Genomic DNA, 17069 nt, shown 5'->3' with positions numbered 1-17069 from the left:
AACCCAGTAATCCTCACAGCACAGTGCTGCCAGAAAACCCACACTGTGAAATCATGGGTTATATATCTCTGCACTACTGCTGCCCATAGCAAAGACTACTGCTAGGCCTTAATGCACTGCAAACCAGTAACATTAGCATGGTTTCAGTACTGCATGCAAGCAAATACATTTAGTAGGGGGGATGCATCAGCAGCAAGCACGTCACTAAGACACTGGAGCAATTCCATGTGCAGCCAACACCAGCCTAGCAGGCCCAGCACTGAGCTAGAGCTAATAAACCCCATTAAACCCAAGCTGTGACTGCATCTGTGGCACAATTCATCTGTGACATGAACAATCTGCCTGCAGATAGCTGTGAGCTGACTATATGTACAGATTTAACATCTCGCAGTAATTAGTACTTACAGCTAGCTCAAAAAAAAAAAAAAAAATCAGAAATATTTGGCAACAAATAACAAATTCATGACAACTCACAAGTGTGAAGTTCATGCGTCAATAATTTTGAGGCAGATAGCAAAGTCATGGTATTGTACATGTGCGTTTTGATTTTGTAATTTAATTCTGATCTCCCTATTATTATAATCTGTTGTGATAAACAGTTAACATAAATTATGTTACCATAGCACACTGAAGTCTCATTCATAGACTGTTGCTCCGAGTTACAGAAAAATAAAGAACAAAAGGTAACACTATAATGTGTAACACTTAATGTGTAACACTATAATGTGTTAACAGAGAACTATGAGGCACAAGAGGATGCAGTATGAGAAGCTATCCAAATGGTCAATATGTCAGGAGATCTTTGCATGAGAGTTGCTTAGGTACTGTCAGTTTTCATAGGCGTCAGCAAAACAGTCCATTAGGGAGAAAACATGATGATAGTGAGAGTGATTTATTTGGTGATAATGGCTAAGTTTGTGTCATTGATTATAGGGAACTCATACCAAGCATGAAGAACAGCACTGGAGAAAGCAAAATGTATTCAAAAAAGATAGTAGGTGAATATAAGAGTGCTGGTGTAAGATTGGCGCAAAGAAGAAAAACGAGACTGAAAGGAAAAGTGTGAAAAGCCTTCAAAAGGAAAAGAAGTAGCTAGGTTTTAATGTAACAGCAGAGAGGATCACTGTGAAGAAATGAGCTGTGTTTGGCTCCCCAAAATGATACATTTAGGGATCTCTTTGTGAGGACGCTTACCCTCACAACGCTCTTCTGTCTTTTGTTTATATATTAATTACAATGTATATCCATATCATCTGTGTTCTCCCTACCGAAGTCATTTCAGTCCAAGAGCAGTTGTGTTAGGGCAACAAGTTCTGCTTCTCCTTTTGCTCTGTGGTCTGCAGTCTACATGGGGTAGCTTCAGAAGTCTTTTCTAATTTCCAGTTTTAAGGAGGGTAAAAGATCGAATTGGGGAGCACACTTGCTCACTTGCTGCCTATGGCAAAAGACAAAGCATTACAATTTCTACTCTCTACTATTCTGAGAAGGGTGTCACATTTTAGGGAAGAAAAACAAAAAAAAAAAAAAGAAAGAAAGAAAAAAAAGAAAAAGAAATTCAGCCTCCTGTAATCTTCCTGACCTGCTGCAGAACCCCAGGTGTTAGGCATGGTTAGTGGGCATGGTGGGGATAGGTTGGGGTTGGACAATCCTGGAATCTTTTCCAACCTCAATAATTCTATGATTCTATGATTCCAATGCAGAAGGCAGCCAGTTAATAGAGGTTTATTCATGTGCCTGATTGACATTCATACTTAATGCCTTTTTGAGGCTGTCTCAAGGTTTTTCTGAAATCTCACTTGCCGTACAGCTACGAGCACTGGCAATGTTTCAGCTATGTTAGTTGTTGGGCAGAATGCACATCCCCTTTCTAGGAGCTCAGTTGACTAAGTTAGAGCTTAGCTGTCTGAGGTCAGCTGCCCTGCTAATAAGAACTGTTGTGAAGAAAGCAAGAAGCAAGGGCCTCCATCTCCTTTCTCTTGTAGATTTCTGCAGAGTCTAGAACTAGGATGAAAATTCTTCCCTCACTTAGGGCTTGTTGGGACTGCTGTGTCACTTCTACTATTCTTGGCTGCTAGGCTGGCTCATGAGGCCAGAGAAGCTAAGCATACAGATGGTCGACATTCATATGTTATAATTACTGTGGTTCTTGCTAGGCTACAAGGCCTATACATGAACTAAAATCCTGTTCAGCTACACTCAGTATGCATTATGCATAAACAGGATACAGACTTATGGACGTCTAAATATAAGACAGGAGATGACAGAGAGACAAAGTGGTGAAGCACCACTTCAGTCAGAGTCATAGCCAGTGGTCTCAGTACACCAGCAAGCTTACTGTTATCAAATCTCATCACAAGAGGTAGTCTTTATGGAATGTTTAAAGAAGAAATCTGGTATACTTTTGTGGATACTTGAAAGACACTGGATAACAAAAGTGAAGGAAAAAATAAAATATAAAATAAAATATAAAGTAAAATGACAGTGGAAAATGTTGAGATTATTTTCTGAAAATTCAGCAAGTGGCTATAAAACATTTATATATTCAGCTGATATTCATCTACTCAGGAGCCTGCTACTGGGCACTAAAATAGATGACAATGTGTGAAAACTACAGGCTGGAAAGCTTGCAGTTAATGCAAGACATTTGCAAAGACCGAAGAAAATAATGTTCCAAGAGTTAGGATGAAAGAGGAGTGGTATGAATGGATAGGAAGGACTACAAAATAGAGATTTTGTATCCTGAAGACTTAAAAGTTGGACTTGGTGACCTATATGATAATTTTAGCTGAACCCGTATCAGTTACAAAAAAAAAAAAAAAAAAAAAAAAAAAATCTTACCTGTTTTTTTACTGAGTAGATGACTGATAAATTTATGATAAATTTAAACATCCTTTTCTATTTCTGACTTTAAAAACCTAACATCTACTTGATTATTCCAAAATTATGTGGCTTACAAAGAGTAAGCATCAAACAAATGATTAACATCATCAGATGTGATGGAATAACTAAAAACCAGCAGAGATCTGTGAAAGAACCTAATTACCTGATTCAGGCATGCATTCTCAGAAACGAGAAAACAGGAGTGAAAAGTTACACCGTATGAGAGAGACTGTAGGAAGGTATGGACATTAGAGATACATATATTAATATAATAACAGTGGTTTCATTTCCTTCTACTGCTTATGCAGTCTACAGTATTAAATTGTTTTTGTTGCAGTTTGTCACTGAGGTTATCCATTGATGACTCCCCTTCATTTTACTTATTTCTGTCCTCACCCAATCCTTCCAGCACTTCCACACCTTATCTTACTCAGACCTTCCTATAGGGAAAAGTCTTTTCAGCTAAACTTATTTTTCTGAAAACATTTTTTTTTTTGTCCTTTCCTATTTGCTTAACTCTAAAAATTCCCCAGCAGAGCACTTCTAACACCTAATTATTTACCAGTGCCACCGTGCCAGCATGGTTACTATCTGCCTATGCATCTTCAGTACCCTTGTGTTCCTTTTCTGCTGATGGATTCTGAAACAGTGACTTCCTCAAATTTTCTAGAGACCATTTCTGAAATTTTGACATATCTTCTACACAGTGTTGTAAGGAACAACACCATGACTCACTGTCTCATTACACTGCAAAACTTTAATGTCTGTCTTTAACAATATGTAGAGTGCCTCTTAAGGTATTAAAAATGTAAGAGCTTGTGTGATTGAACATCTAATGAAACAATAGTTGTTTTGATTGCATTTAGAAAAGTCATGAGTACATTGTCCTAGAACACATGTGTGTTTTATTTAGTTCACAATGATAGAAACAGTTATGACAATACAGAAAGAGAACACAAATAATTTGATGGATTGCTTTGCAAGTATTTCAAGGTATATCTAATGGAAGTCTGTGCTATTTAATGAGCTGCTTTCTTTTTCTCTTTTTTCCTTTTATTTTTACAGCTGCCTCCAAAAGATATACAGAAAACAATATGCAAGAGTGCTAAGATTCTGATGACAATTGATCAAGAAAAAGAATGGAAGTAAATCTATTCAGCAATTCTACTGTTATAAATAGTTCATCCATCAACCATAAACAGTTAGAAGGGCACAGCCTCTGGGAAGTTATTACTATTGCCACTGTAACTGCAATTGTAAGCTTAATAACCATAGTGGGAAATGTTCTTGTAATGATATCCTTCAAGGTTAACAGTCAGCTCAAAACTGTTAACAACTATTACTTGCTCAGTCTTGCCTGTGCAGACCTCATCATTGGAATATTCTCTATGAACCTCTATACCTCTTATATACTCATAGGCCATTGGTCTCTTGGAAGCCTGGCGTGTGACCTGTGGCTAGCGCTGGATTACGTAGCTAGCAATGCTTCAGTCATGAACCTCCTAGTCATCAGCTTTGACAGATATTTTTCCATCACAAGGCCTTTGACATACAGAGCTAAACGCACGCCCAAAAGAGCTGGCATCATGATCGGCCTGGCTTGGCTAATCTCCTTCATTCTATGGGCACCTGTAATATTATGCTGGCAGTATTTTGTGGGTGAACGAACAGTACCCCCTGAGGAATGCCAGATACAGTTTTTATACGAGCCCATTATCACTTTTGGTACTGCAATTGCTGCTTTTTACATTCCAGTGTCAGTGATGACCATTTTATATTGCCGCATCTACAAAGAGACTGAGAAACGTACCAAGGACCTCGCTGAACTTCAGGGTTCTGAGTCTGTGGCCGAATTTGAGACCATAAAGCCTCGAAAAGCTTTCCTGAAGTCTTGCTTCAGTTGCAAGCAACAAAACTTAGTCAAAAGGGAGAGATGTCAGGCTTCCTGGTCTTCATCCAGTCGAAGTACATCAGCTACAGTGAAGGCATCCCAGGCAGTGAGCACGTGCACTGAGTGGGCTAAGGCTGACCAACTGACTACCTGCAGCAGCTATGCATCATCAGAAGAAGAGGACAAACTTGCCACTGATCCTGTTTTCCAAGTTGCTTATAGGAGTCCATCTAAAGGTAAGGAAGAAGAATTTAATGAAAGGGAAAGTAAGGATATTGTTGTCAAAGACCAACCTGAAGAAAACGATTTTGAGACCCAGCAATACTTTTTGTCACCTGCCATCGGCCAAAAAAGTAAAAAATGTGTGGCCTACAAATTCCGCTTGGTGGTTAAGGCTGATGGCACTCAGGAAGCCAACAATGGTTGCCGTAAGGTAAAAATAACTCCTTGTTCTGCTGCTGTGTCGAAGGATCCTTCCATCAAAAGCATGGACCCAAATATAAATAACCAAATCACCAAAAGGAAAAGGATGGTTCTTATAAAAGAACGTAAAGCAGCACAAACTTTGAGTGCCATTCTTTTGGCTTTTATCATCACATGGACTCCCTACAACATAATGGTTTTGATCTCCACATTCTGCTCGGACTGCATTCCTCTGACATTGTGGCACCTTGGATACTGGCTATGCTATGTGAACAGCACTGTTAATCCCATGTGTTATGCTCTCTGTAACAAAACTTTCAGGAAAACTTTTAAGATGCTACTTTTCTGCCAGTGGAAAAAGAAAAAAGTGGAAGAGAAACTGTACTGGCAGGGCAATACTCGAATGCCATAACAACTCCTATATAAGAGATAAATGGAAAAATAGATATTAACATAGCCTAGTAAAGGACTTTTGATTCCGTATTTTCAAAGCTGTTGTTTTATATGTCTATGTGTTAAAAAAAATAGTCAGCAAAAAGTGATATTTTGCATGAAAGTAGTGTATTTGGGATAAAGAAGTCAGTGGTTGCTGGCAGGGTGTTCATGATTACGCAGTAGATCTGCATTAAAATTGTTGTGTTTGGGTTCTTCTGTCCTTTCTTTCAGCCTGAGAAATTGTAGTGTGTCTTATAAACTTCTAGAAATTAGCACATGATTATCATCCAGTCATCAGGGCAGGTTATCCAGCCTGTCTCCTCTTAGTGCAGAACTGTTTCTTCCTATAGTTCCTTTTCTCCTTTCTGCTGTATTGTCTATTTATTTTTCAATGGAACAAGCAATGGAACACGTATTACTTCTGTTTTGAGACTTTTCCACATGCTATGGAATGAAATAAGGACTATTTAAAGAGGGAAATACTGTTATCAATACTAGGGAGATTAGGGAGTTAGGGAGATTCTTACTATTCCAAAAGAATACACTTACTACAGGAGAATGTAATACTAAGAAAATTTGCACTTTAAGATGTCTTTTCTGGGGAGACAGAAGAAGGGCTCACAGAGAAGGAATCAGATAATGTATTTCACATCAGGAGGATCCAGTCCACATCTCACACATCCTGCAGTTACATCCCGCACATCTCAGTTCCATCCTGCAAGTCAATGTTATCTAAACATGGTGATAGTTAGCAGATATCTATGAATTTGTATTTCTTCATTTCCTAATGCCTCAGAGGGATACATTTTAAATGTATGCAGTAGTGACAGCAGTACTGATCAGAACTGACTATAGGGATGGACACAGTTTGTCTATTTTACAGTGTGCGGGATATAAGTCAAATCCTTCTTGCAGTCTCTCTATTGCACTCCCCCTTGCAAGTGCACAAAAATGTGCATCAATGCCCTGCAAATTCACCTATCTATCACAAAATTATTGGAAGCCATGGTAAAATTGGTATTTCTGAAAGAAGAAATATTTTGTAAGTATTTCTCCATTATCTATATAAAAGTTTTGTGCTTTCATAGCACTTCTATCTCTAAATATCTTTACAAATACTAATCAGCATTAGGTGTTTGGAAACAGAAGTTTCCCAGTCCAGCATAACTTTGTCTGCTACAGCACTGGCGGCTGGAGACAATCCCACCTGGGGCTGTGGCTCCTGGGACTCCGGGTACAGCTGCAGTGAGCTGATCACCTGCCCAGTAGCTGAGGTTTGTCAGGCCTTTGAATGTGGTAAAGACATTCATGTGCCTATCTGGTATCTGTGTTAGACTTGCAGAAGTTGTGCACCATTGACAAATAAGTATGTGAAGGCAGGGCTGCTTTTAGCACAAAGCCACTGAATGGAAACAATGCCTGGCTCATAGTGGTAGAAAAATATGCTAGTGGTGACAGGATTCATGAGGAGTGAAATTTTAAAGTACACAAATACTTATGAGTAACAGAGAAAGAATTTCACACACCTCACTGAGTCCGCTTCAAAAGTTCAGATTCAGTTCTAGCCTCTATCAAAATTCAGGGTGAGATGCTCTGAAGTAGAAATTTGGGCCAATGTTTATTTTTTTTAGCTATTATACACATTAGGGGGACAGTGCAGCAGTGATGAGACCCAGCTGCATATTTCAGGGATCACATTAGTTCATCCTGAACATAACATTGCTCCCAGCAGAATCATTCATATAATTTATTATTGTATCATCAACATATTTCCCTGCAGATATATAATTCCTTCATGTCAGCAATCACAGTACAAGTAATTAATATTTTTTATCCTCAATCTCCAGAGGGAAAAACTCTCAGTGAAAGATTAGCAGTGTAGTAATGTAAAAATACGTTCTTGGAGTTCACTTGATTGATCTTTTACACACCACACTGTGCCTAATACTTTGTGTGCATTAGCATATGACTACTTATTAAAAGAATGCATTGGTCTTTTCAAAGACCCTTTCATCGACTTTCCTCTGTCACTACCAGTGCTTTTTCTGTGTGCAGTAACTACGTACGTGTCAGTTATTACAGTAGGTAACTTTATACTACATTGGTTTGGACATTCAGTAAACTGTGTTTGATTTTTAGCAAACGAATGCCCTCTGTGGCATAAGCTGTAGTTAAAGGCAAAATTCATGAGATAGTAACTATTGCTGCTACCTGTGATGTTGTTTCTAAAGTAAAGCATTGGCTTCTACTTCTAAAATTAAATTGAATATATTTTGTTGGTTTTGGCTTCTGTTGAACTAGAGTGCTGTGTAAATGTTTATGGACTCTGTGCTTAGTAAATGTATTAGAGTAGATGGTGATGGATGCAACAATGTTGGTTCACTATAATTGTGAAACGTGTGCTCAAACTATGCTGCTAACACTTCACAGTGTGAGACGTTACACTGCCAAACCTGGATACATTGTAAAGACCTGGAACTATACTAAGAGGTGTTTGTCGCTTTATTGTTACGTGAGATGTTTACCCTTAAAAAAAAAATAAGAAACCACAAAAACTCATTAGAGTGTGAGTTAGTATTTAGTTTCTTAATTTTATTTTGTTTTCTAGCTCTATAAAGGCTCCTTTAAACATGTCGTGGGGCTTCTGCAATGTAAAACAATCTCATTATCTGTATTTCTCTTTTAATGAATCCTTTACTGATCCTTTAATTAATTATGGTCGTGGACTTATGAAAAGAACTTTTTCTTAAACTGCACTTTATTTATACATACATATGCATATATTTGTCTATATATCTATGTATGTATTATCAATATAGTTGTATGAACATACATCCCCAAATAAGCTTTTCAGAGACCTTGCACATTTAAATATTTTTGAATATTGAATTTTCCCACAAAGGAAACAGAGGTATTGTTTTTGTCTCTCCTTTTTTATGTAAGCAAGTCTCCCCGTGAATCTCAGAAACCCATTCGTTTTACATAAATATACCTTATAAAGACTTGACAGAGTTCACAGAACTGGGGAAGGCTGAAATGAAGACATAAAGAGTGAATACAGCTAGAACCTGTAAAATATTTTTCCATTAACTTAATTCTATAATTTAGTTAATAATCATAATTGTTCTAATGTATAATTATTCTATGCACTTCAATTAACAATTGCTGTTAATTGCTGAAAGGTATTTTTGTATGTGGAGTTTTGCTTCTCATCCCAGTTGTACACATAGCGTGAACTGCGTTGGTTTATATGGACTTGAGGATTCCAGAGATGCAGAGATGTACTTAAGCAAAAATCCTTAATTGTACTTCCTTATCACCCTATGTATTCTGTTCCAGTTTTAGAGTCGAGCCTCACAAAAAGTCCCAATTTCTACTTTTAATTATTTAATGAATTATTTCTGATCATTTTATCTCCTACACAGAGCATTTTGAGAAATCTGTATCATTGCCTCCTTGTCAAATTCCACACATGATCTATGTCAAATTAATTGAACTAATACATCTTAATGCAAACATCCCTAAGGACAGTCATACACCTGAAAGAATAAATAAGGCACTGGGAGGTGGTAAGTATATTAAACCTAAGTCATTTTAACAATTAAAAAATCTGATGCAAGTCTGGAAGATAGTGTTTTCTCTTAGAACACAATTATTATGGAATCAGATACTCAGTCTGAAACTCAGAATTGAATACCTGCAGACTGTCACTAGACTGTATTTTGAATAGAATTTTGTAAAAATAGTTCCTTACCTTTAGTAGGAAACAGTTTCCTATCAGCCCTTCACAGTTTGGGATTTCTAAAATCTTCATATTGAATATTTGGCCATCACTTTCCTCAAATTACTCTGTGATATTATACTCTGACATAGGCACTTCTACTCGCTCTGGATTATTTGCTTTAGGAAAACAAAATAAAATAAAAAAAAAAAAAAACTGAATTATGTAATTTACCTCTGGGATTAATTTTCTTTACTTTCTATAGGGATAGGAGTAACATGAAGGAGTCACCTGGGTATTAGGAAACCAAACGACTTTCCTCTGATGTTCATAACAGATGAGCTGGAGTTACCATTTTCTGTATACTCAGTGGCTTCTCCATTTGAAACGTACTTCCAAACCTGAGCTCCAAAACAACACGTCCTTCTCTTTGAAAGCTCTAAGAAAGAAGTGTTGATGAGTGGATTGGAATATTCCTAATTATTTTCATCCTCAATCCAGCTCTTAAAGTAGTTTCCATTCTTTCTTCATTTAGAAGCATGGAACATACCACACTCCATGACTTCCATTAAAGTCAGTGCTTGAACTGTTAATGTTTGTCATGTTTTTGTCTGCAGATCTATTAATACCATTTATTACTATATGCTAATCTAATTCCCATACTGGAATTCAGTGTCAGCAGAGGTCTGTAGGACTCCAGTTTACACTAGAGAGTGCCAACACTAGAGAGTGGACAGCTGGATTTGGGCTGGTGATGCCTGAACTGTTCATGGAGCGTATTCCACAGGTCCTTTCCTCCAAAACCCTCCAAGCAGGATGAGCGAGCTGCAGAGCAGGTTATTTGCCTTTGAGGATCAGATACAGCCTACTGGCTTTCAGCTGGATGTTTCCATGTCAAGATTATTTGTGCTGTTTTTTTGGTAGTAGTGTTAGAATCTGTCTATCTAGATGGGAACTTGATGGGTAAAAGCTATGGGAGACAGCAATTTTCTTGTATCTTCATTACAACCTTTGGAGGTCTCCTGATGCAGCTGCAGCAGAATCCACATTATTTGACTTGATTACAACAATTCAGTTCATAAATTCATTCACTTCTTGCTCTATTATACTTCTTTTTTTTAATCACAATTTGAAGGCAAAACACTACCTGCTGCAAAATACGCATATACACTATATTGGCCTCACCTGCACAACTTACCTTATCTTTTTCTGAAAGTGTTACAGTGCAATGTAAAAAATAGAATTTTCTTTCATGACTTCTCCATTTTCCAATTAATTTCTCAAGTAATCATGCCAGTCTTGGTCTTCTCTAAACACAGTACAGTTTATTTGTCTCTAAATTAATTTTCATGGCAATGACAGGATCCCATTTTTTAATTAAAAAGCAGAACTTCGCCAATATCTGTTGCCTGAGTTTCTGCAACTGAAAATCTACAATAAAATACAAGATATTCTAATTGTTATCCTGGCAATTTGTAGAATACAAGAATGAAAACTCTTAAGTAGTAATTCAGCTATTCCAATTATATTGAAAGGTGTGAAATAGAAGATTCTAAGTGACCCCATCATTTGTACAAGTAAACAGGATCTTCAAGGTTACCAAAACCAAAATGCTTTTATTTATGATTTTAAAATAGATGAATTCATCATGAATTTAAAGGCTTTCTCTTTGTGTTACAATCGAGAAAAAAAGACATTGTTTAAGTAAGCTCAAGGTTGAGTACCAAAACAATTGAAGCCAGCACATGTAAAGTAACGCCAACACTGTTCTTATCGCACAATGGTACTAAAAACAAAAAACAAACAAACAAAAAGCTTTAGTATTTCATGGAACAAGAGGAAAAATTGGAGCTGTGGGCTAGTAGCCTTTACTTGGCCTTGGACTAGTAGCTTTTAGTGGGAAAGCTGATGAGGCTATTAGCTCTGGGTGCTTTAATAAGAAAGAAGAAAATACTGTTCTGAGTAATTCATTAGATATGGAACCATTAAAGAAGCATTTGGAGATAAGGCTCCTACCAAGTAAAAATATTAAAATATCTTTCACTAAAGGTAAAAAGGAAAGGCTTTATGCTACCGTATGGTACGCAATACTCTCTGATAAGCATTTTGTAAATACAGGTACTTCCCTTGAAATTTCCTTCCTGCATAATTTGTGAAGATGCGCAGTTAATGATGAACATTCATCCTGGAGCAAAACCTTCTAAAATTCATGTGTATGTATGTGTATCTGCTATATCTCCCAGATTTCACACCTAACTCCTCCTACGGCCAAAATACTATAAAATGGGTAGTGTAAATCTTTTGTTAGAGGTTATCTTTCTCATTTCTGTGATTGGTAGATATCTATATGGTTTAGGTCCAGTCCTGGGCAATATGTGATCACAAACCCCTTGCAGGGGCTACATTTTTCATCACAATTATTATTTAATTAGTGTGATTTTACTTCAGTCACTTGACAAAGAACCCATGTCCCATTTAAAGGATACATGGCTCACCTACAGTTCCTCCTTCTGACACGGACAAGAGCTAGTTGCATACAGTGGGCTGTGTTCAACGGGTTTGACCATCATCCATGAAAACTTGCATAAATGCTTCTTGTTGCAGTCCTTTTGCCAGTATATCACGTTCCTACGGTTTAGATTTGCCCCAGCACATGCATCATACCACCAGCCTCCCCCAGGAATACCATTGTGTTCTAGTTTGGCACAATTCTGAAAGTAATTGTCGTTGTCTCTGTCTTTGGTGGTGAACTTCTGGTTGTTGTGGAGGTAAGCTTCTGTGTCCAGAGTTAGAGCATCAGTAGCATTGCCTTTGTATAGGCCAACCCTGATTCGGTATTGAGCTTCTTCATCTTCAATACGGAATGGTTCGTACTGTCCCCATTTGATTTCAGCATTTAGGTCTACAAGTTTAACTCCAAGTACATATTGCACAGAGCCGCCAGTTAATTGATGCATGTATTCATTTCCTAACCAGTGGTTGTCATGAACAGAGCCAAACCCATATTTGTAATCCTGCCACGTTCTATCAAAGTCGACAGTACTGTTGGCTGTAATGTGCTGGATTACTGTCCAGCCACCGTCCTGCATGTTACAAGAGACAACAATTGGGTCTTCTTTTGGTTGGATGACATAAAGACCATCTCCGGAATTTCCTCTGGAGTGCTGAAAAATCTCAAAACAATCCCTTAGATAGTCTAAGTAGAAAAAAAAAAAAAAGAGTTATAAATTAAATTTCTGTTCAATTTTTTTTTTTTAAAAAAAAAAAAAAAAACTCTGCCCTCCAGAGTAAGTGCATGATTGACTTGATCTGGCTGGAAACTGAGTCAGACTGACTTCAGCCCAACTGAAAGGCATGCACTTGGCAAAAAGGGAATGATTTGAGGGCAGAACACACTGGAAAGTTCCTGAAAGGTGTTGTTATATTTTGTAATACAGACGTATGTGATTTTACGTATGGTGGAAGTATGATTGTAAAGCCAAAATGTACAAATACACTCTTCCTCCAGTTGAAATAGTCACTCACTTGCTCCTAAGAGGCATGTGATTATACTAGCAAATACTTGTAATTTGTATTTAACAAAGAATTTTTAATTTATATTTAACGAAGACTTAATCATTTTATGTTTCTATTGAAAAATTTCTTAAAGATCACCTGTGATGTAATATGACAGTTTTTCGGAGCTAGGAAATTCTAAGCTCTGTCCTGACGATAACTGATAGGAATTTAGATACTGTATTTAGAACTCAGTTGCTTTGTTTTCACCAGAAGCATTCTTCTGGAAGGCTAGAATATTTCAGGGAAAGCACAGGTTTTTTTCAAAAAATTGTCAAAAAACAACAAAGGAAAAATATTTCCAAATATAAAAATAATAATAAGCTCAGAAAAAAAAAATACTTTTCCTTGATAAAAGCATTGACCAGAGGCTCCCTGCTAATCCTTTACTGAACACATTCTTCCCTGGTTATAAGCTGTCACACACAATGAGAACAGCTAAATTTTTAATCAGCCTTTGTTTAGTTAGGGTGAATTCTTTTACGCTAAAAATGTTCTGTTATTATTCTGTGTAAGATAAATCTTCCGGTTCTCAATTGTTTTAGAAGCTTTTCAGCTGCAAATTTATCTCCTATAATGTGAATTAAATTTACACATTGTACTGCAGATGGCCTTACTTGATGCCTCTGATTTATCCATAGTCTTTTTAGAAACACTTCTGCTGATGAATTCAATGATTGAACTTGCAGCATTTCGTTTCCATTAATCTAGACTTCCATCTTTGGATTTTTGTAACTGGTAAGTCCTAACCTTGAAGTAAAATCTGGAATTTCATACTTTATTTTTTATCCCATCAGTATTACTTAAGAATATCTGATTATTTTTTTTCCTGTAACATTCTGGCTCTTCGTATTGACATTTCTCTACATTATGTAAAGAATGGAATTTTATCAGTACATTCCTACTATTGTTTCAGTATACTTAGTAATACTAATACTTAATAAGTACACACTCAGAAGCAAACATTTCCAGACTCCCTTTGACTTTACTGTTTACTTTTCTACCTAAGTCATCGCCCTTTTCAGCTTTTACTGAAATTACAATGCCTTCTCTGATTTAATATCAGGGTATGAAGAACTGTACTGCAGTCTCTGAAAAGTCCAGCTGGACTAAACTTGTTGAATACTATTATGCATAGTATCCTCACTGTGTTAAATATAGCCTTTTATATCTGATATTCAGACATTTTCTGGTGCTCTAAGGCACTCAAGGCAGATTTACAGAAGCATATAGGCTTTCTGAGGTCTTACTTCTAGGCTTTTCATTGCCAAACAGAATCTCCAGACATGAATAAAATACTTTGTCTCAATACTATCTGCAAGAAATTATCACACATCCTAAAAGAGAAAGACTTCAAATGCAGTCACATAAAAGCTGGACCACAGTTTTCAGAGCATTCCTCTGGTAGACAGTCTGACTCCAAATCTGATCCTGCAAGTTTAGAGAATGGCCATTTAAGTAGACAGAGGTCTTCAATCCAGCAATACACACAGTGACACTTGTATTTACCCAGTGAATGTTATTCATGCAAAACAGAACAGCTTCTATCAACCACATGAGAAAACTATTCAAGCTGGTTGTTGCAGAATTAATTTAAAAAGTGAATTTTATAGACCCTCAAATGCCAGCAGTCAAAGGAGGAAACTAAACCAAATACACTACTCACTTTGTCTGCATTTTATGTGGGATTTACTCCAGCAAATGTATTAGAAAGCCTACCAAGTTGGACCTTGCAAGCTAGGTAGGCAGAGCAATATCTCTATTAGTTTTAAGTATCAACGAGGTTCAGGTCCTGACGTGACAGATGTAATCCAGACATGACTGTCAGTGAATAATTCTTAAAAGGCAACAAAATATTTTTTAGAAAAATATTTTTAACTGTTAATTCCTCTTGAATTAGGTGTCAGCTGAGCAAGAGATTTGAAGATTTTGAACTTTGGGACAGAACACGTTATATTTCAAAGTACTGTTGCAGAGCAAACTTTCCAATATGCTGAAAACATTCCACAAAGCGATACAGTAAAGCACCGCACACACCCAGATTACTCACTCACCCTTCATGAGTACCTTTATCATTGATGTTAGCCAGTCTATCATAATCTCTTTGAGACAGAAGGTGGGCATTAGCCAAGATCACTGCCTCTTTGGTGGTCACCAGCACAGTGCAATGGGAGAGGAAGATCAGAACAAAAACGCTGAACTCTTCAACAGCATCTTTCTTCAGAATCAGCCCTCCTGCAACAATCCACAGCTATAATACAGACTGCAACTGAAAATGGAAACGTTTATGACCTTTAGTACAGTTCTCTCTCTTTTAGGAGAAAGGTATTGAAACACCTGGTTTCAGTGAGAGCCTCTGTCAAAAATGGCTTCTTCCATCTTTCCAGTGCATCTCCCTTTCCTGATGTTTCACAGTACTTCCAGCTGGTGGTTGTTCTGACATGGAGCCCTGTGTTGTATCACTTACACTGTACCTAAAACAACCTAATTATCTGTAACAAAACGTAACAGAAAATAATGTAATGACATACCTTAGAAGGACGTCTTACATCTATCAGAACTGAAGTTTGCTTATTCCCCATGTATGTGAATAGTACTGAAGCAGAGGCACTGATGGACAAACTGGCACAATCAGGAGCACTAGCTCTTCCAACTCTCTGGATTTCAAACAACACTCAATCCCATGCCTTTCTAGTACTGTGAATATTCCCATACACTGGAGAATTCACTTCAGCAATTCTGGACTTGATTTTGGATGAATTTCCATCCATAGCTATAAAGAACAGGTCACAGGCTTAACTCACAGGCTTAAATCAGATCTGGAAAAAAAGCTCAATAAACAAAACAAAAAGGAGCTCTTCCACTTTTCTTCAATCTCAAGACACACAGGGGTTCAATATTTGGAATCAAAAGTGCTTTGAGCCTCATTTTGTCCTCCTTTTTGGGTTACTTCTTTAGTAACTTTTCATCCAATACAGAAAGAAGTCTTAGGCTGCTATTGGGGTCCTCACCTAAACACATTCCAGTCTGACTGAAGTATTTCTGTATCAGTGAAAGCTCAAACTGAATCGGAATAACATCTCCCATGCTCTCCAAGGACAAATTTGCTTAAAATTTAGCCAAAGCCTTTACATCATATATGGTTGGACTTATAGGTCATTTCCAACCTTGTGATTCTATGATTCTGTGATCAAGGCTGAATATATATCTCTAGCAAACAGCTCTTTGGTCAGAGCATATTTCTTGCCAGCATCAGCACAGAGCCTACACAGGCCAGATCCTTTCTCCACAGTGGTTTACACTGCAATAAAGCCACACTCCTTATGAATCTAAAGATTCAGCAGCAGATCCAGTAAAACAGTTTTCCAGAGTGAAAAAGCATTGAACACGTTTTTTAAAAATGTTCAAAATATATCACTGTAACAGAAGTCAGGCTTGAGAATTGGTTTTTGTACTTACCAGGCAGAAAAACAGCAAAACAGAATTTGCTTATTCTACTTACAGCTATACAGTAATAATTCTGATTTACTATTAACATACAATTTCCTATTACATCCAAAGTTGGTTATTTGACATTGAGATACTATAAAAAAAAAAATTCAGCACATGGTTTCCCCTACAGTACTTAAGTTCTGTTATGTTTGCATTTCCTACTGTCATGTACCCCCTTCACTGAAAGCTTCTATTATTATTTTTAAAATTATTAGAAATGACTGTAAATCTAAACCTATCCCACCAACATTATAAAACGTTAGGAAATCTGTATTCGGACCTAAAGCTTCCAGGTTAGCTGTTTCTTTCTTCTAGCATTTTTGAGCAAATCAGTCCTTTTTCTTCCCTCACATTTACTGAGTCCATTGAAATAATTTACAGATTCAATTAGTTCTAGAATAGAAATTGGTATTATAAGTTATTAAGAAAGCAACTGAGGAAAACAGCAGGAAGATACCTTACCTCTTACAGTGAAGCTTGACAAAGAAACAAGTGCACACGAATGTATGAGCTCATAGTCTACAGTTGTACTTTGCCTGCTACTCAAGTTCAGGTGAATAAATCAGGTCCAACACACTATCTCAAATGTAGAAGCGCAGCAAAATTGCATTTTCATTATTTCACTCTGGTGGACTTTGCTCTGACATATTACATCTGCAAGTAAGAATATAT

General features: G+C 37.1%; 2 protein-coding genes across 2 annotated transcripts; one reads left to right on the top strand and one right to left on the bottom strand.

The window, feature by feature from the left end:
• Window positions 1-4019: 4019 nt before the first annotated feature.
• On the top strand, window positions 4020-5606 carry CHRM5 (cholinergic receptor muscarinic 5; the record flags this gene model as incomplete). Its single annotated transcript, XM_079537071.1, has 1 exon — window positions 4020-5606. One exon carries the CDS (start codon window positions 4020-4022, stop codon window positions 5604-5606), a length of 1587 nt encoding a protein of 528 aa, XP_079393197.1.
• A 6239-nt stretch (window positions 5607-11845) lies between these two features.
• Window positions 11846-15119, bottom strand: LOC306948144 (fibrinogen-like protein 1-like protein; the record flags this gene model as incomplete). The annotated part of the gene is given in 3 exon segments (XM_079537649.1): window positions 11846-12546; window positions 14973-15098; window positions 15101-15119. Coding segments are annotated over 3 exon segments (846 nt in total).
• Window positions 15120-17069: the final 1950 nt, after the last annotated feature.

This window comes from Tetrao urogallus (assembly GCF_951394365.1).
Source record: "Tetrao urogallus genome assembly, chromosome: 6".
Classification (NCBI taxonomy): domain Eukaryota; kingdom Metazoa; phylum Chordata; class Aves; order Galliformes; family Phasianidae; genus Tetrao; species Tetrao urogallus.
The sequence above is the reverse complement of the archived record's forward strand: the minus strand, read 5'-3'. Positions and strand labels throughout refer to the sequence as shown.